We start from the raw sequence: 24,617 nt of genomic DNA, 5'->3' as shown, positions 1-24,617 counted from the left end.
CAGCTGGATTCCTGGCACTCCATATTGTCCCTTGAGTCTTAGCATTACTGAGATGTTTGGCGGAGTCTCCAAGCTCACCAAGCTCGCCTTCTTTACAGCTTTACATTAAAGTTGTATCACAATCACGATCATCCTGGTGTTCATCGATTGCCTCGAGCAGGCACCAGTAATGTCTCCTTCGTCCTAGCCCTGAGATTTTAAAAAGTGCTATATTCAAGGCTCTTTCAGGGTTGGGAGAATGAGACCCATCATTGTTACTGGTATTTGGCATATTGGGTATGCCCCGGGGAGTTTGCCAGACTCTGCTGTTTGGGCAGGTTACATTAGGTAGCCTGCCAGGTTGTCCAAAATTGTATCAATGTCTTTATTTTATTGATCGATTTGGTTTGTTGGGGACATGTCTAGTGGTGCTCAGGGCTTGCTTCTGGCTCTGTGCTCAGAGAATCAGTCCTGGCGTTCAGGGGACTACATGTTGTCTGCATGCAAGGCGAACACCTTACGCTTGTACTATCCCTCCAGCCTCCTACATGCTTTCAATCTGCTCACAGCCTCCTCATTGCTGATTTTTCTTGTTGCCGTTGAGGCAAGATGCCATTCACCATGGCAGCTCTGAGATGGGTTTTTTGGTTTGGGTTTTTTTGTGTGTGTTTGTTTTGGGGTCACACTTGACAATGCTCAGAGGTCACTCCTGACTCAGCACTCAAGAATCACACCTAGGGCTGGAGCGATAGCAGAGCGGGTAGGGCATTTGCCTTGCACACAGCCAACATGGCAGAGCCAGGTTCGATTCCCAGCATCCCATATGGTTCCCCGAGCACCGCCAGGAGTAATTCCTTAGTGCATGAGCCAGGAGTAACCCCTGAGCATCGTCTGGTGTGACCCCCCCAAAAAGAATCACACCTGGCAGTGCTCAGGGAACCATATGGGGTGCTGGGAATCGAACCTGAGTCGGCTGTGTGCGAGGCAAGGGCCCCACCTGTTGTACTGTCTCTCTGGGCACTCCGAGTCGAGTTATGACATATCGCTGCCTCCGTTGACCCCCGGCTCTTTGCTCACACCTGTTCAGGGATCACCTACCCAGCCCTCTGACCCCGAATCCTGCAGGGGGTCGTCAGGGGCATCCCGGCACCGGGGCTCCTTCTCTTGCAGTACTTGTCCCACAGACCTGGGTGACACAGAACCTCCAGTTGGCGCCAGGCCCCGTCAGAAGCCAGAGCCCCAGCTATAATCCCGAGTCGCCACTGGCGCCTCTCCAGGTGGCCACTGCTGGTCACTGGGTGCCTTTTACGTTTGTTCCTCACCTGTGTCTGGCCGTGGAGGACGCAGCCGGAGACCCGGAAGCTTCTCAGCTGCATGAGCTCTGACTGTGGACCCTCACACCATCTGCAGGAAAAGTCACGTTGCCTTCTCCTTTCCCGTCTGGTCCTGGTTTTCTTCTTTGGAGAGGGGGAGTTGGAAGGGGGGTCACACCCAGCTGTGCTCAGGGCTTGCTCCCACTCTGTGCTCAGGAATCACCCCTGGCAGGCTCGGATCCAGCAGATTGAAGCTGGGTCAGCCATATGCAAGGCAAGTGCCCTCCCTACTATGCCTCCCTGGCCCCTGGGTTCCCCCCCCCCCAAACCATCCCTTCTCCCCATTGGCTGCCACAGACACGAGTTTCCAAACTGGGCAAAGCAGATGTAGATGAAAAAAGGGCTTGAGCGATAGCACAGCAGGTAGGGCGCTTGTCTTGCGCAAACAAGACTGAGGGTGCCCTCTGTGTCCCCAGGGGCACTCACCGAGTGCCATCACTGGCTTACTGGTGGGACCCCTGGTGTCATTATCAGCCTGGGAGCCTGTCCCAGGGTGCAGGGTGTCTGTCTATACCCCCTACCCCAGCAGAGTGGATGGTAGGGCTTGGCGGGGCCGGGGCCCCCTGGTTAGCAGAAGTCAGATGTGAGTTGTCACAAACTGGTTTCAGGGCACACCATGGCCCTAGGCCCGGGAGATGACAGGGAATATGAGGGTGGAGTGGGGGAAGACCAAGGGAGACCCCCTCACCCCTAGCAAAGTGGGGAGTGGCCAACCTTCATGGGGGCCGGGGCTACCAAGAGTGTCCACCAGGCATTGTTAACAGCCCAGTGGTCTGGGGAACTGACTGGCCCCCACATGCCCCGGGGCACCCCCTGGACACAGGCCCCGCCCCAGGCCCGGCCCTTCAGCCTAGAGCATTGAATTCAACATCTGCACACAGGCAGGTGGGGCTGGCGGAGCCCAGAAATGAGCTTCCGGTCTAGGTAAATGTCAACAAAGGCCTCCGCACGGGGACACAGTTGCTGCGGGTGATGGGTTCATATTCTTGGTTACTTCATCAGCAGCGGCTTAGAACGCGCGGGCGTACCCGGCTCCCCGCTGCCAGGCGTTTAATGGTCTGTGAAGGGAGACTGGGCGCGTGTTACTGAAATAGAAGCTGCCTTTCCTCTGTGGAGGGCATCGGGCCTGCCGTGGTGCCTCGGGGCCTCTTCAAACGTCCAGGGCTGCAGCCGAGGTCAGAGGAGGCCCCTCGTTCAGGGCGTGGGAGACCCAAAGAGAATCCTAAACACTGAGGTGGCAACCCAGTGGTAGCACTGCCCACCGCCCGTGGTGTGCTGAGGGCCCTTCCCCTGCAAAGGGCGTGGTCTGGCTGCCCGCGCAGGGGGAATTGGAGGCAAGAGCACTTACAGAGCTCACAGAGTCAGGGATCCCAAATCGTCTGGGCATCTAAAGTGGCAGAGACTATGAGCTTCCCCCAGGGTGAAAAGGGTCCTGCTGTCCAGAGAGGGCCCCCGCCCCTACACGGACTTACGCCCGGCCACTTACAAGGCATGGGCGGTTCTACCTGTGTTCTTTATTTTTTCTTGGGGGGGAGGGGTGTCACACTGCACAAGGTGTCACACTGTCACAATGCACAAGGGTTCCTCCTGGCTTTGCACTCAGGAAATACTTCTGGCAGTGCTAGGGGGACCATATGGGATGCTGGGAATCGAACCCTGGTCGGCTGCATGCAAGGCAAACGCCCTCCCCGCTGTGCTGTATCACTCCTGCCCCTCTACCTGTGTCCTAAGCGGGCTGGTGAAGGTGTTAGCTCAGAGATTCCAGGTGACCTGCCGTGGCCTCCGCCACCCCCCCACCCCTGCGCCCAGTTCTGGCTGTGGGATGACCACCCTCTGTGCCTGTCACCAACCTCATCTCATCCTTCCACCCCCCACTGGGCTCTGGAAAGTACCGCTGAGTTCCTCACCTCCCTGCCGTCTCTGAGGTGGGTTTGAATTCCGCAGAGCACTTCTTACTGTCTTCTGGTCGTCAACCCCTCGCCTCCCTGCATTCCACCACCCTAATTCCACTGGGCAGTCTGGTGGCCTGGGAAAGGTATCAGGAAATTTCCCAGAGAACCCCAGAGGTACTGAGGTGGAGACAGGGGGCACCGGGGGTGTCCACAGACATCTTCTGAAAGCTCTTCCCTGAGCTGCCTCCTTCACAGGACCCCACTGTGGTCTCCCCAGATAAAGCAAGAACTGTTTGGACTCAGTGCTCATCACAGCAGGGGCAGGAGGACAGGTCCCCTCAGTGACATCCAAAACCCTTGGTCACATCCACAACTTTGGAGGTTAACATTTCTATGCCCAGCCATGCCCTACCCCCAACTCCCCCACCCCCATCCCACCTTCCACTGCCCAGGTCTGAGCCGCTGAACCACATCAGAAAGTTCCAATCTAGGGGCTGGGGAGACAGCACAATGGAGAGAGTGCTTGCCTTACATGCAGAAGATCTGGGTTCAGTCCCCAGCATCCCATATGGTCCCCGCAAGCAAAGTCGGGAGTGATACCTGAGTGCAGAGCCAGGAGTAACAGGAGGAGGAGGAGGAGGAGGAAGAAGAAGGAGGAGGAGGAGGAGGAGGAGGAGGAGGAGGAGGAGCAGGAGGAAGAGGAGGAGGCGGAGGAGGGAGAAAGAGAGAGAAAGAGAGAGAGAGAGAGAAAGAAAGAAAGAAAGAAAGAAAGAAAGAAAGAAAGAAAGAAAGAGAGAAAGCAACGAAGAAAGAAAGAGAAAGATCCAGTCTCCAAATTCCTGGCCTGTCATCTTCTGTGCCCCTAACCCCAGGACACTTGCTTGGATTCTGGGCCCCACTGAGAAGTAGACAATGGAAACACTAGGAGGGTCTGGCTGGGTTTGGGGACTTTTGTCCATGGGAGTGGGTGGGTCCTGCCCTCCTTGCAACCTTATCTTAGTGGCCAAAGCCTCCTGGTCTCTCCACCTCACCAGGGCTCCCCACACGATCCGGAAGCCCCAAAGTCCGACTGCTGGGCCTTGGAATGTGGGTACCCATCCCACCCACACCTCCACACACACACACCGCTCCAGGCTCAGCGTACCTGCAGGCCCCTGGGGCAACTGCCACACCATCAGCAGGTCTGAGCTGGGCCTGGGCCTGGAGCTCACAGATGAAGTGACACTTTGCAGCTTCCGCCAACCCCGCAGCCCAGGGCAGGGGAGTTCGGGACTGTATCGGCCACTGCCCTGTCCGGCCGGGGGCAGGGAACCAGGACCCTGTGTGTGCTCTGAGAGCTGTCAGGACAGGAGCCTGGGGCACGGAGGGAAATGGCAGAGGAGCTGCCACCACCACCCGCTGCTGTTTTCCTGAAACTGAGGTGCAGGAAGTGGCGCGTGTCTCAGCCCCAGAATCTGGGTCCCTGTTGGTGCAACAGGACACTCTCTTCCTCCCCACTACCATGCGGAGCTGAGTGGGCCGGGGGATGGGTAAAGCTCATTTCTGCTGTCCACTTCCCTAATTCTTCTCCTGGTCATACATGGGGTCCCTAGACTCGGTCGGCCACCTTCACGGGTCACAGGTCACAGGTCACAGGTCAGCACACTCCTCCAGCTGAAGATGCAAGAGTGACAACAGCTGGCAGCCTGGACCCGCAGAAATGGGCACTAGCAGGTGCCTCGCAGAACCTCCCACAGGGTCAAGGAGGCTGCCAAAACCCGCCAGGGTCCTGGGGGGGACTCGGGCACAGCTAGAACCCAGCCCCCACCCTCTGCTCGGAGGGGTCCTTACCGCCTGTCAGAGCCACACAAGTCCTCTCTTGCCCCTCTGCTTCCCACAGCACACCCTCACCTGAAGGGACAGGCAGAGATGCATTGAGGCTGGGATCCAGAGGCTGGGATCAGGGGAGCTGGGATCAGAGAGGCTGGGATGAAAGAGGCTGGGATCAGAGGGTGAGATCTGGGAGGCTGGGATCAGGGAGGCTGGGATCAGAGGCTGGGATCAGGGAGGCTGGGGTCAGGGAGGCCGGGGTCAGAGGTTGGGATCCGAGGCTGGGATCTGGGAGGCTGGGATCAGTGGCTGGGATCAGAGGCTGGGATCAGAGGCTAGGATCAGGGAGGCTGTGGTCAGGGAGGCTGGGATCAGAGGCTGGGATCAGAGGCTAGGATCAGGGAGGCTGTGATCAGGGAGGCTGGGGTCAGAGGCTGGGATCAGAGGCTGGGATCAGGGAGGCTGTGGTCAGGGAGGCTGGGGTCAGAGGCTAGGATCAGGGAGGCTGTGGTCAGGGAGGCTGGGGTCAGAGGCTGGGATCAGAGGCTGGGATCAGGGAGGCTGTGGTCAGGGAGGCTGGGGTCAGAGGCTAGGATCAGGGAGGCTGTGGTCAGGGAGGCTGGGGTCAGAGGCTGGGATCAGAGGCTGGGATCAGAGGCTGGGATCAGGGAGGCTGTGGTCAGGGAGGCTGGGGTCAGAGGCTAGGATCAGGGAGGCTGTGGTCAGGGAGGCTGGGATCAGAGGCTGGGATCAGAGGCTAGGATCAGGGAGGCTGTGGTCAGGGAGGCTGGGATCAGAGGCTGGGATCAGAGGCTAGGATGAGGGAGGCTGTGGTCAGGGAGGCTGGGGTCAGAGGCTGGGATCAGAGGCTAGGATGAGGGAGGCTGTGGTCAGGGAGGCTGGGGTCAGAGGCTGGGATCAGAGGCTAGGATCAGGGAGGCTGTGGTCAGGGAGGCTGGGATCAGAGGCTGGGATCAGAGGCTAGGATCAGGGAGGCTGTGGTCAGGGAGGCTGGGGTCAGAGGCTGGGATCATAGGCTGGGATCAGGGAGGCTGTGGTCAGGGAGGCTGGGGTCAGAGGCTAGGATCAGGGAGGCTGTGGTCAGGGAGGCTGGGGTCAGAGGCTGGGATCAGGGAGGCTGTGGTCAGGGAGGCTGGGGTCAGAGGCTGGGATCAGAGGCTGGGATCAGAGGCTGGAGTCAGGGAGGCTGGGATCAAAGGCTGGGATCAGAAGTTGGGGTCAGAGAGGCTGGGGTCAGCGGTGCCAGAGGCTGTCCTCTCCCCACCTGCCCAGCCTGCCCGCCCCTCCTCTGCAGTCCACACCTCCGGGCACAAGACCAAGTGGAGCTGCCCCCAGGGAAGGTGCCTGCGAAGGTGAGAACCACCCTCAGGCCTGAAACCCCGACTCAGGGAGACCATTTGGGTTCCTTCAGCGAGGGCCCGGCTTCCGGGTCACGGGGGCCGGGCTCAGCGCAGGGAAGCTGCTGGGGACACGCTGGCCCGGGGTGCATGTGCCTTGGCTCATCCCAGGCACTGCCGTCGCCCTGACCCTGGGGCCTCTTACCTCCCCACTGCGTGCGGCTGGGTGAGGAAAGCCGCACAAACGCACATGGAAATCAATGCCTCTCCCCAGAGCACACTGACCTGCGGGTCCCACCGGGGACGAAGGACAGAGGTCACCAGCCAAGTCCTCTCCCCTGCCCAGGGACTGTGCATGCTCTGGCCGCCTGAGGGAGGACTGGCACACTCCTCTGCAGCAGACATGCAGTCGTGAGCCTGTGCACCCTCGCGCACCCCCGGGCCCCACCCCGCTCTCTGAAACCTGAGCGGCAAGACCCTGACTGCTCCTGGCCTCCAGCCTCTGGGGAACCCCTGGGAGCCCTGACCGACCCCCCTCCCCACACCCACGCCACGCACCCTCCCAGCTCCCGGCAAAGAAGCACCTCTGGGAGGGAAGGTCTTGCTGTCACTCCAAGTGGACAGGCACCCCACTGCCCCCACCCTCTTGGGGTATCTATTCCATACCGCCCCTCCAGCTCGCCCACCAAGAGGGCATGGAGCCAGACCTCAACAGTGCCTGATGATGGAAACCCCAAGTTCAGCACAGCAACAGGGGCTGGTGGCAACGGTTCAGCAGCTCCACCTCCCAGCCCGACCAGTGCTCCCAGCCCTCTCGGCCAGAGGCAGCGTGCCGTGTGCACAGTCTAGCAGCTGGAGGCTCGTGGGGTTCCAGGCAAGGGGGTCTACGGTGACTTTCCAGAAGCGGCTCTGGAGTGGCTTCGATTGGGGGGGTCTGTGGGCAGGGCCGTGTGGGCACCCACCGGGCCCGGGGGGAGTCTCTGGCTCCCTCGGGCATCCAACTCTGGCCCCCAAACACGGCTCCCTCCAGTCGCTCTGATTTCCTGGCAGAGCCGAGGAACGCAGCACGTGACGGTGACTGAGTTTCTTTTCTCTTTTATTGGCAAAGTAAATATATATATATATATATTTATATATTTCTTTATGAAGGACCGAAGAAAATATACATAATTGTAACATATGTACACCAGTTCCGTAGATTCTTTTTTAATTTCAAATTTACACAAATGTGGATCTGTTATTAAAAGATATTTTACGTTGAGGTTCCTATGTACAGTTTATTTACATACATTCATAGGATGTGAAATAAACCTGTCAACACAAGCTAGTTCATTTGATATTAATTTCTAGACAAAATAAGGAATGCATTTCTAAATCAGGACAGGGGCTCTATCTACGTCTTCCACACACCATGCAGTCTGGTCCCCCTCCTCCCCGAGGTGACCCCAAAGGCTAGGGTCCGGAAGGGGGGGCAATGATGCCCAGAGGCCCTGGGGCCAGTGGGCGGCTGTCTGCCCTGCACACATACCCACATGCACCGCACCCCCCTCCCCAGGTGCCCTGGGCCCCTCTCCCACAGGGGGCCGGGAGGCCCAGCACCCAAAGGCCCAGCCTGGGCCCTCTGCCCCCAGCTAGGCACCCAGACAGAAGCCCCCTGACCCAGAGCAGCCCAGGACTCTTGGCCTCTGTCCCCCCCCCACCCCGCCCCCACCCTCCCTCCCAGGCGCCCCCTGGGAAGTGACATTTCCACACTGCGCTGCATTTCTTCGCCCCAGCAATAAAGTGCTGGCCAGTGACCCAGGTGGGGAGCCCAGTGGGAGAAGGGCCAGGCCCCCCACGGCGCTGGAGCGGGCGGCGGCGGCAGAGGCCTGGAAGGCACGAAGGCAGGAAGGCACCAAGGCCAGCCTCCAGCCCATGGGGGTGGAGGGGGACCCTGGGGACCCAGCCCCCAGGGACGTGGGAGCAGGCGCCAAGTCTCCAGAGAGGCGGCGGCAGCGGGTGATGGAGGTGATGGGGGGTGGAGAACTCGGGGTTCACACCTGCCCGGACCAGCCCCCCACCCCCCACCCCTCCTCTTCCTGCACCTCGGGCTTCAGAAGGTGGCTGGTAACATCGTCAAGACCCTCTGAAGAAGGCAAATAAATTATTGCTACAAAATACCGGGGCGGGGTGGGGGTCGGGCGGGCGGGGCTGGCGGGGCTGGCGCGGGCACGCGCGCGGGCGCTCAGTTGACGGCGCGCACGGCCCGGCTGCTGCGCGGGAAGCGATGCACCTTGATGTGCTTGGAGAGGTGGTCGCTCCGCGCGAACTTCTTCTCGCACACGAGGCACTGGTAGGGTTTCACGCCCGAGTGCGAGCGCCGGTGCCGGGACAGCTCGTCTGAGCGCGAGAACCTGCGGGACAGCGCCGTGGGGGCGGGGGGGGGGAGGGGGAGTCAGCGCCCAGCGGGAGGCCCTGGGTGCAGCCACAGGGCGCTCCCACCACCCAGCCTGCATCGACCGTCCAGCCAGCAGGCTCGGGGCCTGCCTGTCATGGTCACCCTGGCTGCCCCCCACCCCCTGGAGCCCGGCCTCCAGTGCTCCCCCTGGACCAAACCTTGGGCCCTCCCGTCGAAACGCTGCCTGGGGGGGGAACTGAGGACCGTCGGAGACGTCTAGCCTCCCCCACCCAAAACAGGATCTTGGCATCTCTCACTTGCCTCCTTAACAAGGCAGCTGGGACCACCCCACTCCTGAGTCACTGAGTGTGGGGGTAGGAGGTGTCTCTTAAGATGCCCCCAAATCAGAAACAGCCTAGGAGACGTCCTTCCCCCCCACTCCACTCTCCCTAAGGGGCAGTGGGGCACAAGCCCACACTGCTCATACTAGCGGGGCAGGGACAGAACGCCCAGGGTGTGGCCAAGAGGCAGGAGGGCTTGGAACTGAAGACCCCCTGGAAAGGAGCAGGACCCTCAGGTCAGGGATTAGATATCTGTGCAACCTGGAGACTAAGGCTCTCCCCCAGGACTCCAAACAAGGGTCTTTTTTTTTTTTTTTTTGCTTTTTGGGTCACACCTGGCGATGCACAGGGGTTCCTCCTGGCTCTGCACACAGGAATTACTCCTGGCGGTGCTCAGGGGACCATATGGGATGCTGGGAATCGAACTCGGGTCGGCCGCATGCAAGGCAAATGCCCTACCCGCTGCTGTGCTATCTCTCCAGCCCCACAAGGGTCTTTTTGGACGCACATGGAGATATTCCTGCAAATTCCTTCAGGCCCCACAGCTCCATCTCTCCTTCCCATGTTTATTCGCCCCTGCAAGTCTAGACTTCTGGGCCGAGGCCGGAGAGCAGGTTCCACAGGGCTGCCGGCATGTGGAACTTTCCTTTCCTTTGCTAACCTCTGTGCTAAATTCAATTCCTTCCCAGCTGCAGGTCCTATACGAGCAGAGAGGGCAGCGGGCTCGCTCCCTGCCCTCACCACCGTGCACACAGCCCCTCCTGCTCGGAGCTCTGCCCACAGCCGGCCAGCACGGGGCGCCTGCAGACCCCGCTGTGTGCAGCACACGGCTGCGTGCAAGGCAGTCCTCCCGCGCTTGCCCTCTTCCCCCTGCTCTCTCCCGCCCATCTCTAGTGCTCCGCTCAAATGTCACTGCCTCCAGAAAGACCTCCGGGACTACCTCCCACGCTGCTCCCCGAGCACTGGGCACTACCCTTTCTGGCCCCTGTCACTGTGACGATTTAACCAAGTTTTCAAATTCTTGATGAGTGTTTGCCTGTGCCAGCAGAGTGTCAACTGTAGGAGGAAAGACATGTTTGCCCGGTTCCCTGAAGTCTCAGCCCAGTACCTGGGCCCGGAAGGTGTCTGGTGAGCGTATTTAAATGAGGCCAACAGGCATCCCCAGGGGCTGTCCTGGGGGCTGCCCCAGGGCCCCTCCCCTTGAGTTCCGGTGTACACAGACACACAGTGCACCCATGGGATGCACCTGGGAACATAGCACAGGACTCCTGCACACACACAGACACATACACACACGTGCCACAGGGGGGTGATCATGGCTGGGGGGGGGGGAATCACACGTGTGTGCACATATACCCACATACACAAGCGTAGGTGTGACACAGGCCTTCCTCATGACCAAACAGCCAGACGAAGGAAGTGTGGGGGCCGCGGGGCTGACCCCTTCCAGCTGACCTCACCGCCCTGGGCACGGGGCCCAGCAGAACAAGCTTGGGGGACACTGAGGGCAGCAGAGCAGGGCCTGAGTGTGACCTGAGGCTGGATGGGGGTGGGGGCAGGGTGCCTCTCACATACCCTCATCCCGGGAGGGGAGGCCAGCACTGGGCAGGGCTCTCTGCCTATCTGTGGACTGGGGGAGGCCCCGGCCCGCCCATTGGCAGGGGGGTGGGGGGGGGTGGGGGGTGGGGGGAGGGAACTGAGGCTCAGGAAAAAGGGAATCTGACCCAGGGGATTCTGGCCTCCTCCCAGCCAAGAGTCAGAACAAAGGTCTCCATCCTCCCATCCCTGCCCTGCCCAGGGGTCACTGACCCTTCCTCCTCCTCCTCTTCCTCTGCCTCCTCCTCCTCCTCTTCCTCCTCTCCCTCCTCCCCACACCCCAGAACTGGTCAGCAGCATGCACCAGTGAGGAGGGCCCTGTACAGTGTCCTGCTGCCAGAGTTCGGGCCTGACCCCGCCAGGCCAGGACTCCTGGGGACAGGTGCCCAGTGCAGAGGCCAGCAGAGGGCCAGCACCAAGGTCCCTGGCCCCCTCCCAGCCAGGGTTACAGGAGCAGCACAAACCCTGTGCCAGCAGGAGCTCGAGTGGCTTCTGGGGGCTCTGCTCGGGGCCCCACCCCTGCAGGACTGTGGGACGGAGAATCCTCTGCTCAGTGGACGCCACCTTACAGCTGTTTCAGTGGCCAGAGACAAGGGCTCAGGCCACCAGGGAGAGCCAGGCCCTGTGCCCCCCTCATACTCATGATCCTCCTCCCGGCCACCAGTATCCTGTGATAGAGGGTCCCCGCTGCCCCCCACACACACCCTCATCCAATCCCCTGAAGAGCAGCCAGCAGCGAGGCAGGGCACTGTAGGGTGAGGGGCTAAGGCACTGCATGTGCAGGCCGTGAGCTCGCCCACCTACTCACAGGGACCCCGGGGCCAGCAGCCTGCTCTCCAGGCCTCAGTTTCCCTGGCGGAGACGGGGTTCATGATGGCTCTGCCTCAGGGGGGCTCTGCGGAGACAAGAGGCATAAGTGCCCCTCTGACAAATGTGAGCTGTTCCCAGTAAGGTCCAGAGTACAGGCCAGGCCCTGGGTGTGGGGATTGGCGGGGGGGGGGGGGGGGGGGTGTCCTGACCACAGGGTCCGCTCCTGACGGAGAGGGCGGGAAAGTCCAGGGGTCCAGCCAACCCCCCACTTGGCACAACTCTTGGCACGCCCATCACCTTGGCACAAAGACGCTCCTTCCACCTGTCAGAAAGAGTCACATCCCCAAGACACGGGAAGGGCGCCCCCTGGAGGTGTGCCATGCGCCATCTGCCCCACCGCAGCTGGCAGCACTGTTGGCCCATTGGACAGGGTAGGAGTGGGCCAGCAGCGACACTGGGGCCCAGAGAGCTGGTGATAGCAGGCCCCTGGGCGGGAGTCCCTGTCCTGCTCCCCAGTGCTGGACCCTCCACCCCCAAGTCCTCCGCAAGGACCATGCCCCCAGACAGGTGCTCACAGCCCGATTCAGCCCAGCAAGGAGAGGCTCGCTCTGGACAGAATGGCCCCTCCAGAACAGGACGTCCCGCTGCGGGGAACAAAGGAGGCCTGTGTGTGAGAAGGAAGTGGAGAAACTTCCAGGAAGGCGGTGAGCAGCCACTTCCCAGAGGCTCCGGGCCGAGCAGGACAGGGGGGGGGGGGGGTCTCAGCTCTGTTCGGGTTACCTGGACCACCTCATAGGAATAAAGCAAAGAAACCGGTTTGGGGTGGCGGTGGAGAGGGGGAGTGTCTGGCGTGCACCAAAGTGCACGGAGGGGAGGAGGATTAGCACTCCGAGCCCAGCAAGGAGGGTGAGAAAACCACTCACCAGGACCCCTGGGAAGTGAAGAGGCTTCCCAGAAAGCTGAGAAGCAGAGAGTACCCCAAACAGTGAGGCCAGCATGCAGGGTACAGCCCCCAGGTGGCGGTGGAGGACCCCCCCCACACACACACACACCACACTCAAGCAGCCCCCGACATGCACACTAAGCAGAGAGGTCCGGGGAGGGGTCCTGACCTGGGTGGGGTGGGGTCCCGGGTTGGGCCATTTCTCTGCTGCTTTCTAACTTGGAAAACTTGGCTGGTCTGGACCCCAACTTCTTCCTCCGTAAAAGGGACCATGTCCTGGGATCCAGAGCAATAGTACAGTGGGAAGGGCGCTTGCCTTGCGTGTGGCTAACCCAGGTTCAACAACCCCCACCCCCCCCGGCATCCCACAGGGTCCCCTGAGCCCTCCAGGAGTGATTCCTGAGCACAGAGCCAGGAGCAAGGCCTGAGCATCAGTGGGTATAGTCGAAAAGTAAAGAAAAAGAAAAAGGTGGGAACTACATACTAATGGCCCCGGGGGGTGGGTGGTTGTTGGGGGGCTCGGAGCAGGGTCTGAAGAAAGCAGGAGCGCCCCCCCCCAGCAAAGGGTCTAGCTGAGCGTCAGAGGAGGGGTGCAGAGGCACAGAGGAGGTGCTCAAGCCACGGGGTGGGGGAGAGCCACACGGTCCCTGTGGACACGTGACATGAGCATCTTGGCCTCAGTTTCCCCCCGTGTAAAATGCATGTGGGGTGGGGTGGGGCGGAGGGCAGGCTCTCCAGGGGACTTGCGGTGAGGCAGAAAGCAGGTGAGCTGCAAAGTGGAGAAGCTGACCGGGCCGGCGATGGCCGCTGGGGAAGGGAGACAGCAGGGCGGCTGGTGCCGGGGGGTGGCTGGGAGCGGATCCTGCCTGCCGGCCGGAAACACACAGCCAGGAACACTCCTGCACTCGGGGAGCAGGCAGGGAAGCCCCGGGAGGTCATGAGTACCCCATGGCAGGAGGTATGCCATGACTCACCGGAGTCTTACACTGAAGGGTGATCGCTGGAGGGGAGACAGGGAATTCTCTCACCATCACCACTCCTCCCGACCTGCCCAGACCAGGCTGCCCCCGAGCTGTGCCTGTCCCCTACTGGCAAGTTACAAGAGTTCCCCTGGCCCTCTGCCTATGGTTAAGGGGTACTGGGCTTTTGTCCCCCCTTGGCAGCTCTCCTGGGCACTGGGGGTTGAAGGGGAGCTTCCCGGCTGCGTCCCCCTTACTGAGGGGGTTCGGCCAGGGCTCAGATGGTCGCGGAGCTGAACCCCTTGAGTCTCACTCTTGCTTGACCACCTTCCTCTCCAGGCCCCCTGCGAGGCCCCTCCTCCTGGGGCTCCCTTCCCCCGCCCTGGGACCCCACCTCCCTTCACCATGACTTGCGGAGGGAAGGGCGTTTTGCTGGGGCTTTGCCAAGCCAGCTCCCAATCTCGGCTCTTCTCACTCCCCCATGAGAGGGATCCAAAGGAAGTCTGGGGGAGTTGGCTGAGATGAGATGCCCCCTGCATGATGGGAAGGCAAGACACTCTGAGAGGCCCATCTGAGAGTGACATGCCAACCCTTGCAGGGAGAGGCTGGCCATGCAAGCAATATGCGGGGGGGGGGGGGGGGGGGGCGTGAGGCTCAGAGGAACCCCAAGCCTCGGGGCTGAGCCCGGCTCCCAGCCTGAGGGGCTTGATGGGCACCTTCAGGTTGGGGACCCCTAGTTCAGAAAGGGTCTCCATCACCCTTCTCTGCTTGGGAACGTTCCTTCTCTGGCCAGCTCCCTGTCCTCGCCCCCATAAGCATGTCCTTCCATCCTAGCATTGTCCCCCATCACCCCCACACACACCCCACCCCAGGGCTCTGGCCACACAGCAGCCCCCACCTCCACTCAGCACTCACCAGTGACCACAGCAAGAACGAAGCGAGGGAAGGCTGCAAACGTGTCCCCAGGACACTTACACTGCACTGCACAAGAGATACACGGTGCCCGGACGCACGCACGTGTGACCCCGACACAGACGTATGGGAGGCCAGCGGGAGCACACGGGCGCAGTGAGCCATGCGCCTGCGCACTTGCGCATCTGCCGAGGGGCGGCTGTGGCTGTCCACAGAGCCTCGCGGTCAAGTCAGGGAAGATGTGCACACGCACACAAGCACGCACACACGCATGTACGCACGCACACTCGCATGTACGCACGCACGCATGTACGCACGCACATGTGTGCATATACGCACACATGCACGCATGTATGCATGCACACACGCATGTTCAAGGGGCTCTAGCAATGCAGCCATCCACCCCCAGCGTAAACCCAGCTAGAGATGGGCTCTTCCTCCGGAACCAGGCGGGCAGGGACCATTCAAGGAGTCCAGACCCAGCCTGGTCCCTGCCCAGGGCCAGCTCGCCTCCCAGCCAGGCCCCACGGGGTCCGAGAGAACTCTTCCCGCTACCATCAGGTCCTCCTCGGGGTTGGGGCTGCCAGACACATCTTGAGGGGGTGGGGGGGGCACTGGATGGGGGTTCCGCCCGGAAGCTGTTGCCTCAGGTGGGGAGGGAACTTCTCTGATCCTTCCCTTTGGATGCAGATCGTGCTGGCTGAGCCGTGTGACCGGGCAAGCAGCTAGGCTGGCCTGAGCCTCGAATTCTGGTTCCCGCCAGGCCTGGCGTCAGGTGGTACTTACCCTGGGGGCCGGGGAGGCCTGAGGAAGGCCCCTCCCCAACCCCCTAAGCCTGCTCTTGGACCCCCTCCCTGCTGTCCTGCCCCCCCGGCCTGACCAGGCCACGGGGCAGCCGCACACTGGTTGGTGTCCGGTGTTAACAGTGGGAGGCACGAGGGGGCCTCTGGGCAGCCGTGCCCCCCCACGCAGGACCCCGCTCCCCTTCCTCCTTCCTGGGCCTTCTCTGGAGCTGGAACCCCGGGCGCGGGATGGCCACCCAGCCCCGCGGGCCCCCCTCCATACTGACCTCCAGCCGCACCCTGGCCAGGTGCAGGCGAACGGCTTCTCGCCTGTGTGCCGGCGCAGGTGGGCCTTGAGGTGACTGCTTTTGGTGTACATCTTGCTGCAGCCGGGGAAAGTACATTTGTGCATTTTGATGAGTTCCGCCGCCGGGTTCTTGGGGAACTTCTGTCCCATGAGGAGGCCGGCGGGGCCAGGCCCCAAAGGTCCCGCCCCCAGGGGCTTGGCAGCGATGGGCACGGGGGCGATGCGCACGAACTTGGAGGGCAGGTTCAGGTTGGAGGAGGGCACCACCTGGGGCACCAGCGCGAAGGTCTGGCCCTGGATGTTGACCAGGAGCTGCGCCACCTTGATGCTCTCCGGGGCCTGCCCAGGGGACACGGGCTCGGGGCCAGGCTCCTGCTTCACCTGCACTGGCTGGATCTGCAGCAGCACCGGGATGGGGCCCTCGGGGGCCGCCCCGCCCCCGGGGCTCTGGCTGCCCCCCGCGCTGCTGTTGGCCCCCGAAGGCAGAGCCCCGCGTTCTCTCCCCCCAGAGCCCGGGTGCAGGAGGCTCCGGTGAGGCCCGGCTGCCTGCTGCCCACATGTCTCCAGGTCCTTCAGGTGACTCTCTGGAACCTTCTTGGCCCCCGGCTGCTCCATGTTCTCCTCCAGAAACTCTTCGATCTCCTCCAGGGTAGGCTGGAAGGGCCGCGGGACCTCATCGGGGTCCCCCACGGGAAATTCGGGGAAGCAAAAGTGTTCCCCCTTCACGGGCGCAGGCGCTCTCCGCCAGGGCCCCCAGGCCACGGGGCCGCCACCGGCACCCAGGCTGCCACCGCCGCCGCCGCTGCCCAGTGTGGCCTGGGACAGCAGGAAGTCCAAGATGCTGTCCTGGCCCTCGGAGCCCAGGCCGTTGCTGTAGCAGGAGCAGAGGGCCTGGGAGTCGGGGCTGGCACAGGAGCAGAGGCTGGAGGCGTCGCTGTCGTCCTCCGAGAGCGGCGAGGGCAGCATGTGGTACGCCCGCCCGCCCGCCAGCCTGTCGCCTAGATACCGCACGGGGCATTTCGGCGACGAGAAGGTCTCGTCCACTGGCAGCAAGTGGTCCACCATGCTGGCCTGGCCGTGCCAGTGGCGTCTGCGGAGAGGAACAAAGGAGGCCTGGTCAGAAGGGCGGCGTGCCCCCCATGTCCTCCGTGACCCCCGCCCCCCACCACTGTCTGCCCGCCACCCAGGGCCAAAGGCCTGGATCCTGCCTCCATCCCCTTCCCACGGGAGAACGCTGCCTGCAAGAGCATTTTCTGAAATTGCACCACCTGTTTGCCAAAGAACCCTCTCCAAACCCATTGCACAACCCAGGGCACTTCTGGTTCCCAGCAGATTTTCCAGAGAGAGAGAGGCTGGGAAGGAACCATGCGTGCACGGATGCGAGTGTCCGTGGGTGCGAGCAAGCGAGAGCGAGGGAGATGAGAGTGGGGAGGAGAGAGCGAGCAGACGGAACTCTGCATGAGGGCACGACCAAGGTCTCCCAGCTCACAGGGCGTCAGTGACTTTGGGGCCACGCTGAGCCTCCCAGTGCCCATCCTGCCGAGTCACAGAAGGGAGTGGGGGAGGAGAGCCCAGGTGGCCTCTGACCCCCTCAGCTGTCCGGGCACAGGGAGGCCTGCCCGACTGAGCAAATAAAGCCACAGGCTACCCAGTTCCATTGGAAATTCAGGTTTTCTTTGGAAAAACACGAACCGACATTCTCCTGTGTGTCTGTGCTCTTACTGCGAATGCTCTTTGCTGGATCACCAATCTTTCCATCTGACCAGCTGAGTTTGCAAAGGATCCATAGGTGCCTCCAACACCCCCCCCCGCCCCCACCCCCACAGGCTCTGCTTCCCCAGAAAGGCAGGTGCAGGTCACCATCCTTGGCCTCCCAGAACCCCTGGTCTCGACTGCCTGGTCTGTGAGCTGGGGGGTTGCAGGCAGGCTGGAACTCAGCTGGCAGAGGGACAGACCATATCCCACCCGCAGTGACAACCAACAGCCATGCCGGAGGGTCCCAGGGTCCGCATCTGCCTTCACCACCACCAGGGGGGTCTGGAGGGCAGCCCCCAGGCCTGCACCCAGGGCTGATGTCCCCTGGGTGGGGGGTGGGGGGGACACTCACCGCCGCAGGCAGACTCTACCAGCTCCCGGCTCCTACTAACGGGGGTGTTCCGCGCAGGCAAGCTGCACTTCAAGGTCTCGGCTGTGCCCCCCGGGGTCGGGCTCCGAACGCATCGAAGGGGAGCCCAGGGGAAGAGACATCCTCCCAAGGCCACGCCAGGTCCAGGTCCTGCGTCCCAGAGTCAGCAGTGCCTGACTGTGACAGGGCCACCTCCTGGGACCTTTGTCCCTACCCAGTGACCACAGCCTGGTGTTTACTGGGGCTGGGGAAGCAGAGTGTTCCACAGATGAGGCCAGAGCTTCTCTCCGGCCGGCCAACCCCTCTGTGCCCCCACCCCCTCGGCCTCCAGGACCGTGCCTGGGCCGAGCCATCATCAGTAGTGACCTTGGGCAAGTCCTAGCGGTTCCCAAATCCATCTCCCTCCCTGCAGGGTGCCTTAAAGATCTCCAGGCCTCTCTTCCCTCTGAGATGCCCCGGGAACCCTCGAGCTCAGTACCATTCCTGCCCTCCCCCATCTAGAAAGCCTCCCAGAGCTCCTGGGGAAGCTGAGGCAGATGGGATCTCAGGGTCGGACAGTGCCAGGGTAGTTTTGCCAGGTGGACACTCAGCTTTTTGGCCCTTAAATACTCAGCTACGGATTTAAAACAAGGAGTTTCAAAATGCACAGTGGAGAGCAGATCAGGTGCTGGGAAGGAAGGGAAGAAAAGGGGAAGATCTATAAGGCTGGGGGTGGGGACGCTGAGACTTGTCCCCTGCCCCCTGCATTGCAGGGGACTGTGCTCTTGCCCTGGGCAGGGCCTCTGACAGTCTGCAGGGGGTACTGCCAACAGTGTCCAGGGTCCCAGGCTGCTTTAAGAGCCCAGTGAGCTAACACATGCTGAGCCTTCACTATGGGGACCTGCCTTGTAGCTCCATGGTGGGGGTTAGGGGGGTTTCTTGCAGGCCCTTTGCTGTGATGCTCAGGAAGCAACACCTTCTAGACACCCAGGAACAGGCCAAAACTAGCAGCATGGGACAGGTGGGGCCCCAGCTCTGCCGGCTTAAAGCTCGTGCCAAAACATAATCGCCAACTGAATATTCCGTTTCACTAAGGAGTGTGGGCTGGTGCGTGTGAGTGTGGTGAATGTGGTGACTGGGCCACTTGATCTTACAGAGAAAAACGGACAGAGCCACAGACGGAAAGACATACAAAGAGCAGAGGAGCAAAGAGTGCAGTGTGGCAGGTTTGCGGCCAGTAGCAAGGGGGGTCCCCAGCTCCCGGCTGCCTTCCCCATCTGCTAGAGCCCCTGACCAGTTGGGCACCCAGCTCCTGGGTTCTGTGGGCCTCTGCCTGGCTCATTCCCTCTGCAGTTCCCTCTGCCCCCAGAACTCTCGAGGGGAAACCAGCAACTTTATCTTTCTGCCAGTTCAGATGTCACCCCGGACCCACCCCTATTACCTCACCCCATATTATCTTCTTCCCAAGTCATCTGGGTTCGGTATTGGGGGGGCCGAATTTTCTGTCAGCTGTTGGGACTCTTCCATCCTTGTGCCCTAACTGGGAACTGCAGGCTTTGCTGATGTAGTGAAAGGTGGAAGGAACCGAAGGCAGAGGGAAGAGTAAAGAGGAGGGTTGGATGGCAGAGAAGAGAGAAGGAGACAGAAGGGGCTGCATTCTCCATGGGGACTCTGGGACCCCTAGGTCGCTGCTTTTGGAGAGAGGGCACGGTTCTGGGGCCTCCGAAACGCGGCCACCAGTCCTGCTCCGGGAGCAGCGGCACGGGCAGCGTGCAGGGGGAGGGGACACGCTGTTCCGGGCGGGCACCGTCCCGGGCCCGCGGCCGGACTCCGCCCCCTCCCCCCGGCCCCGGCCAGGCCTGCTGTTTATCCTCCCGGGGACACAGCGGCTGCAGGAACAACATGTAATTGATAACAAGCCGAGCTCTGGCCAAGGGCTCGCCATTGGGTCAGCGTGCAAATCACGGGGGGTGGCGGACGGGGGGCGCCCTTCAAAATAAGAGTCTCCGCTCCCCGCGCGCGCGCGCACCCTAGCGCGCACCCGCGCACCCGCGCCCGTCCTCGGCGGCGGCCGGCAGGCCCCAAAGTCACCAAGCTCCGCGTCCTAGCACCTGTAGGGTGACACGGGCTTCCCCGGGTGCCACCGGGGACCTTGAGGGGCCGAGGGGAGGTGTGTGAAGGGGCTCGTACGTTGTATGGGGGGTGTCACCCCTTCCCTCGGGAGCTGAGCGAGAAAACGGTCCCTTCCGTGCACTCCGGGTGGGGGAACACCCCAGTGGGGAGCTTCGAGGGCACCCGACGGACAGGGCAGAGGTTCCAGGTGGTCACTCCTCTACTAGCCGTCCCTCCCACCCCACCCCCCCGCGGCATGCGCTGCCACTCCTGGGCCATCTGCGGGAGGGGGACGCTTCGCGCGCGCGAGGGGAACGCGCGAGGAATCCAGAGCCTGGAAGGTGCGCGAAGGCGCTGGCTGTTCCTGCCCGTGTGCGGGGCGTGGTGCGCGGAGCCGCGGGGTGGCGGGTGCGGGCGGGTGTCCGCCACGTCCTCGCGCGTGGGGCCGCGTGGACGCCCGCGGGGGTGCTGGGAGCGTGCACGGGAGAGGAAGGTCCGGAGATCCGGGAGCGCTGCCCGCCGGGCACCTTGCCCTCCTCGGCCTGTGCCCCCCTCCGCGAGGCCGCGGCCGGTGGCCGACAGTAACCCCGCGTCCACCCCCCCAGCTCCCCCCCGCTGCCCGGTGGCCCCGGGCCGGCCGGCGCGTCCCGGCCAGCTCCTCTGCCCAGGGCCGCGGGGCCGCCATATGGGAGGGCCGGCCGGCCAGCGCGCACCGGCCAGCGGGCCAGGCGGCCCGGAGGCAGACCGCATCTGCCGGGCACCAGTGCCGGGGCACACCTGGGGGGGGGGTCCTCTTCCCCGCGGGGTCCCGCCCACGACCCCGCGACCCCGCGATCCCACTCACTCCGCCCCTCCGCCGTTTCCTCGGACACTCGCGCCAGCGCCTCCCCCCTCCCCCGACCCGCAACGCCGCCCCCGGCTCGTCCCGCTCGGCCACCCCCCGCCCGGGACGGCCGGGACACCGCGTCCACGCGGCTGTCGGGCCTCGGCGCGCCGCTCCCACCTGAACTTGGCGCACGCCGGGCCGACGGCCGGGCCCCGGCGCTCGGTCCCGAGGCCCAGCGGGGCGGGCGGCGGGCGGCGGCCTCGCTGCGGGTCCGGCGGCCGCCGCGGGCCGAGCCGCGGCTCCTGCGTGCGCTGCTCGCCCGCGGGCCCGAGGGTCGCTGCGGCCGAGGCTCCCGCCGGCCGCCGCTCCCGGGCGCTCAGTCCCCCGGCGCTCACGTGACGCCGCGGGCGCCGCGAAGGCTCGCAGGAGGCTCGGCCCGGGCCGCGCGCCCCATTGGCCCGCGCCGCGCGTCACGCGCCCCGCCCCGCCCCGGCCCCGCCCCGCCGCCGCGCGCGCGCGCGCGCGCGCCCGCGCCGCCCCGCCGGCCGCGGGAGCCCGTGCCCTGGCCGCCGGGGAGACCCTCTCTGCAGCGCCGCTCCCTGCTGGCCCAGTGGCCGGCCTCTGACGCGCACCGCAAAGCGCCGGACCCTGGCCCCGGCGCTGCCCCGCCGGCCGCTGCTGGACCCTGCTGGACCGGATGGGGGTGCCCAGAAGTCCGCGGGGACCCTTTCTGCAGCGTGATGCCAGGGTTGTAAAGTGACAAGCCCTCTGCGATCGCCTCTGAGGATGGCCCAGGCTGGGCGGGTGGCTGTTGGGGCCTGGTCAGTTACACACACACACACACACACACACACACACACACACACACACACATCCAAACACACACACGCGCGCACACACGCGAACGCGCACGCACACATACACAGAGGCGCGCGCGCGCACACACACACACACACACACACACACACACACACACACACACACACACACTCCTCCAGCAGCTCTGGCCGCTCGCTGTGATCAAAGATGGGACTTGCGTCGGGGAACGTGTAGTTGGAGGAATACGGTAATGGTCTTTCCGCTGAGCCATCAGTTATCCTGGGGAAGGTGGACGCCCCCTGCGTCCCCCAGAAGGTCTAAGGAGGCTTGCTGACCAATGCCTCCAGCCAGACACCCGACTCTCGGGTATCTTCTTGGAGGCCACGGTGCTTCGGAGCTTACCCAGGTCGCTCACGGACTGCTTTGGTTGGAAGGCAGCCACCGCTGACAGCGGGTTTGCAGTTCTGCTCCAGGCACGGAGGTCCTTGCCCAAGAGAAGCACGTGAGCTGAGGGTGCCATGCTCCCCGCTAAGCCCTTTAACCCATACTCTTGTTGGATCTGTAAAATGGCTTGGCCAAGCCATTTTACAGATGAAGAAATAACTCTGAAGTCCTCAGCCCTTAAAAGGGGGTGAGGAAGGGGGCAGGAGAGAGAGAGAGAGAGAGAGAGAGAGAGAGAGAGAGAGAGAGAGAGAGAGAGAGAGAGAGAGAGAGAGAGAGAGAAATAGAGAGACATAAGGGGGTAAGACCCAATCTGCGCTCCTTCTGCACGGGGGAAAGCAGCCTCCAAAGCACTCAGCCACTTGTGGGGAGAAAATCCCTTTTTGGGACCTTTTTCCTTTCCCCTGGCCGCCTGGAGGTAGAGAGGTTGCCCACCCCGTGGCACCTCCCAAAGCCCTGTGCATGTTCTGTGACCGGCAGGATTCCCTCAGTCCAGGTTTCTGCTCTTGCTCCTGCCTCATATCTCCAGGCTGTTGTGCCCAGGACACTGGCAGAGAGGCTTTTCTGCACGCTGTCTAACAGCCTGCAGTGGCCCTGAGCACAGCAGGTAGCACCCACAGGTGTCAGGAGAGAAGGCAGAGATCCATCCCCAACAGCCTAGGGAAAGAGGAAGCAGTCCAGATGGTCAGATGGAAGGACGTGCCAAACGCTGGCATCACAAGGAGCCTGTGACAGGGTGGCCGGTGGTGGCATTGTTGAAGCTGAGGTGTGGGGTCCCCATCCCTACAGGTTTAACCCCTCTCTCTTGAACTGAGCCCCAGGTCATTCATTCAAGGCATTCTTTGGCCGGGGTGAGGGGGCAGGGGCAAATCTGGCAGTGCTCAGGGCTTACTCCTGGTTTTATGCTCAGGGATCACCCAGGTCTTGGCTGGTAAAGGGTGGGGGGGCAGGGGACCAGGTGAGGTTTGGGAGATGGTGTCCGGCTTGGCTGTGTGAGACAGCGTACCTTACTTGCTGTACTATCGCTGACCAGCACAAAGTGGGAAGTAAAAGTCTAGCTTCTCCTCCCCCCCCCGCCCCATTTCTCTCTTCTGTCACCCCCAGAGACCTCAGTGACACAGATGTCTCCTCTGTCTCTGGATGAAGCAGGTGAGCCTGCCCGATGCACCCATCTCCAGAATTCTCTGCTCTACTGTACCACCTGGAGCGATAGCACAGTGGTAGGGCGTTTGCCTTCCGCACAGCCAGCCTGAACGACCTGGGTTCAATTCCTCCGCCCCTCTCGGAGAGCCCAGCAAACTACTGAGAGTATCTCGCCCGCACGGCAGAGCCTGGCAAGCTCCCCGTGACGTATTCGATATGGCAAACACAGTAACAACAAGTCTCACAATGGAGATGTTACTGGGCCCACTTGAGCAAATTGATGAACAATGGGAGGACAGGGTCAGTGACAGGGTCTGTATCTGCACCACTTGCCCTTGTCACTGGAGGCTCCCTGTCGGGTGGTGACAGGCCACCCCTGGGCTTCCCGGAGCATTTCGCCAACAGGAGTATAGGGAACAAACAGATGAGAAGAACCCCACGTTCCCCGTGTCCCCTGCTGAGTACTTGTCCCTGGCTGTGACCCATAACCCACCAGGCCTCTGGCATATTCCCTGTCTCTTAACTTAGCATACCTCTCTGTCTTCACTACCCTCAGCCCCTCCCAGCCTGTCTGGGGTCACCCCTCCTTCTGAGGTGGATGAGTGCCAGATGTCCCCCTTCTTAGATATATACGGGCAGTCCCAGCACCGCACTGCAGAGACCCCAGGAGAACAGCATTCTCACCAGGAAAAGCCCCCCCCCCAAGGAGGCACGGGGCTCAGAGACAGCCCCAAGGAGCCAGCTAGGGTCCATGAGCGCAGTGACCCTGCCCCCTTGCACCCCAGCCCTTCTGAGGTCTGGATAAGGGGCCTCGATCACGTGAGGTCTGGATAAGGGGCTGAGTCCCATGATGCCCTCCAAAGGGCCGCACCACCACGACACACGTACTTGGTGTCTGCCAACCTGCCTTTCCCCACTCACTGACCAGGTGGTCTTCTATGCCCTGGTGAGCTACATCCGCGAGCCCTGGAGGATCTGCACACAGGCCCCCTTTTCCCACCACACCCCCCCCAAGCTCCCCCAGACATCTTCCAGGGTCCACCAAAGCCAAAGTCTAAAAAAGCAAAGGCGTCCAGCTCACCCGCTACACGGTGTCTGCCTTAGCCAACAGCATCTCCTGCCCCCAAGCTCAGGGACACCCCAGCTCCCCGTCATTTCTGGGATGGAGGTGGTAGGAGGTGGCTCTGTCTAAGATGTCTGCACTCATCTGCCTTCTGTGGTCACCTCGCTGACTCAGTGTACCTCTCGAAAGGTTTATTTCCAAAAATAGTCACCGGAGGGGCTGGAGTGATAGTATAGCAGGAAGGGCGTTTGCCTTGCAGTGGCCAACCTGGGTTTGATCCCCAGCATCCCATAGGGTCCCCTGAGCATTGCCAGGATTATATTCCTGAGCACAGAACCAGGAGTAACCCCTGAGCACTGACGGAAGTATATTCCTGAGCACAGAGCCAGGAGTAACCCCTGAGCACTGCCGGGAGTATATGCCTGAGTAGAGAGTCAGGAGTTATTCCTGAGCACCACTGGGTGGCCCCCCACGAAAAAAAGTCACATTTTTTAGGTTTGTCTTTAAATGTGAGTTTGGGGGCCTAACACTATGGTGCCCCAACTCCTGCCTCACCCAGAGCCCCAGCGGGACTGTAGGTCAACTCTACATGGGACAATTGGGGGCAGCCCCCACCAACATGGGTTTGGGACACAGGACAGCATACAGTTGGCTGGACTGAGGGGGTTGCC

The 24,617-nt window shown here is 62.2% G+C and overlaps 1 protein-coding gene across 2 annotated transcripts; it reads right to left on the bottom strand.

Annotated features, from left to right (window-relative positions):
- Window positions 1-8,279: 8,279 nt before the first annotated feature.
- Window positions 8,280-20,854, bottom strand: KLF15 (KLF transcription factor 15). Of its 2 annotated transcripts, none has more exons than XM_056128968.1 (3): window positions 20,658-20,854; window positions 15,419-16,528; window positions 8,280-8,804 (listed from the first exon to the last, which is right to left on the bottom strand). In XM_056128968.1, the coding sequence occupies exons 2-3, from the start codon at window positions 16,501-16,503 to the stop codon at window positions 8,636-8,638; spliced, it is 1,254 nt and encodes a 417-aa protein (XP_055984943.1). In that variant the 5' UTR covers window positions 16,504-16,528; window positions 20,658-20,854; the 3' UTR covers window positions 8,280-8,635. The 2 variants fall into 2 exon arrangements, with proteins under 2 accessions (XP_055984943.1, XP_055984944.1); XM_056128969.1 differs by lacking the exon at window positions 20,658-20,854 and adding an exon at window positions 17,546-17,834.
- Window positions 20,855-24,617: the final 3,763 nt, after the last annotated feature.

This window comes from Sorex fumeus, unplaced genomic scaffold (genome assembly GCF_029834395.1).
Source record: "Sorex fumeus unplaced genomic scaffold, SorFum_2.1 ptg000072l, whole genome shotgun sequence".
NCBI lineage: Eukaryota > Metazoa > Chordata > Mammalia > Eulipotyphla > Soricidae > Sorex > Sorex fumeus.
The sequence above is the reverse complement of the archived record's forward strand: the minus strand, read 5'-3'. Positions and strand labels throughout refer to the sequence as shown.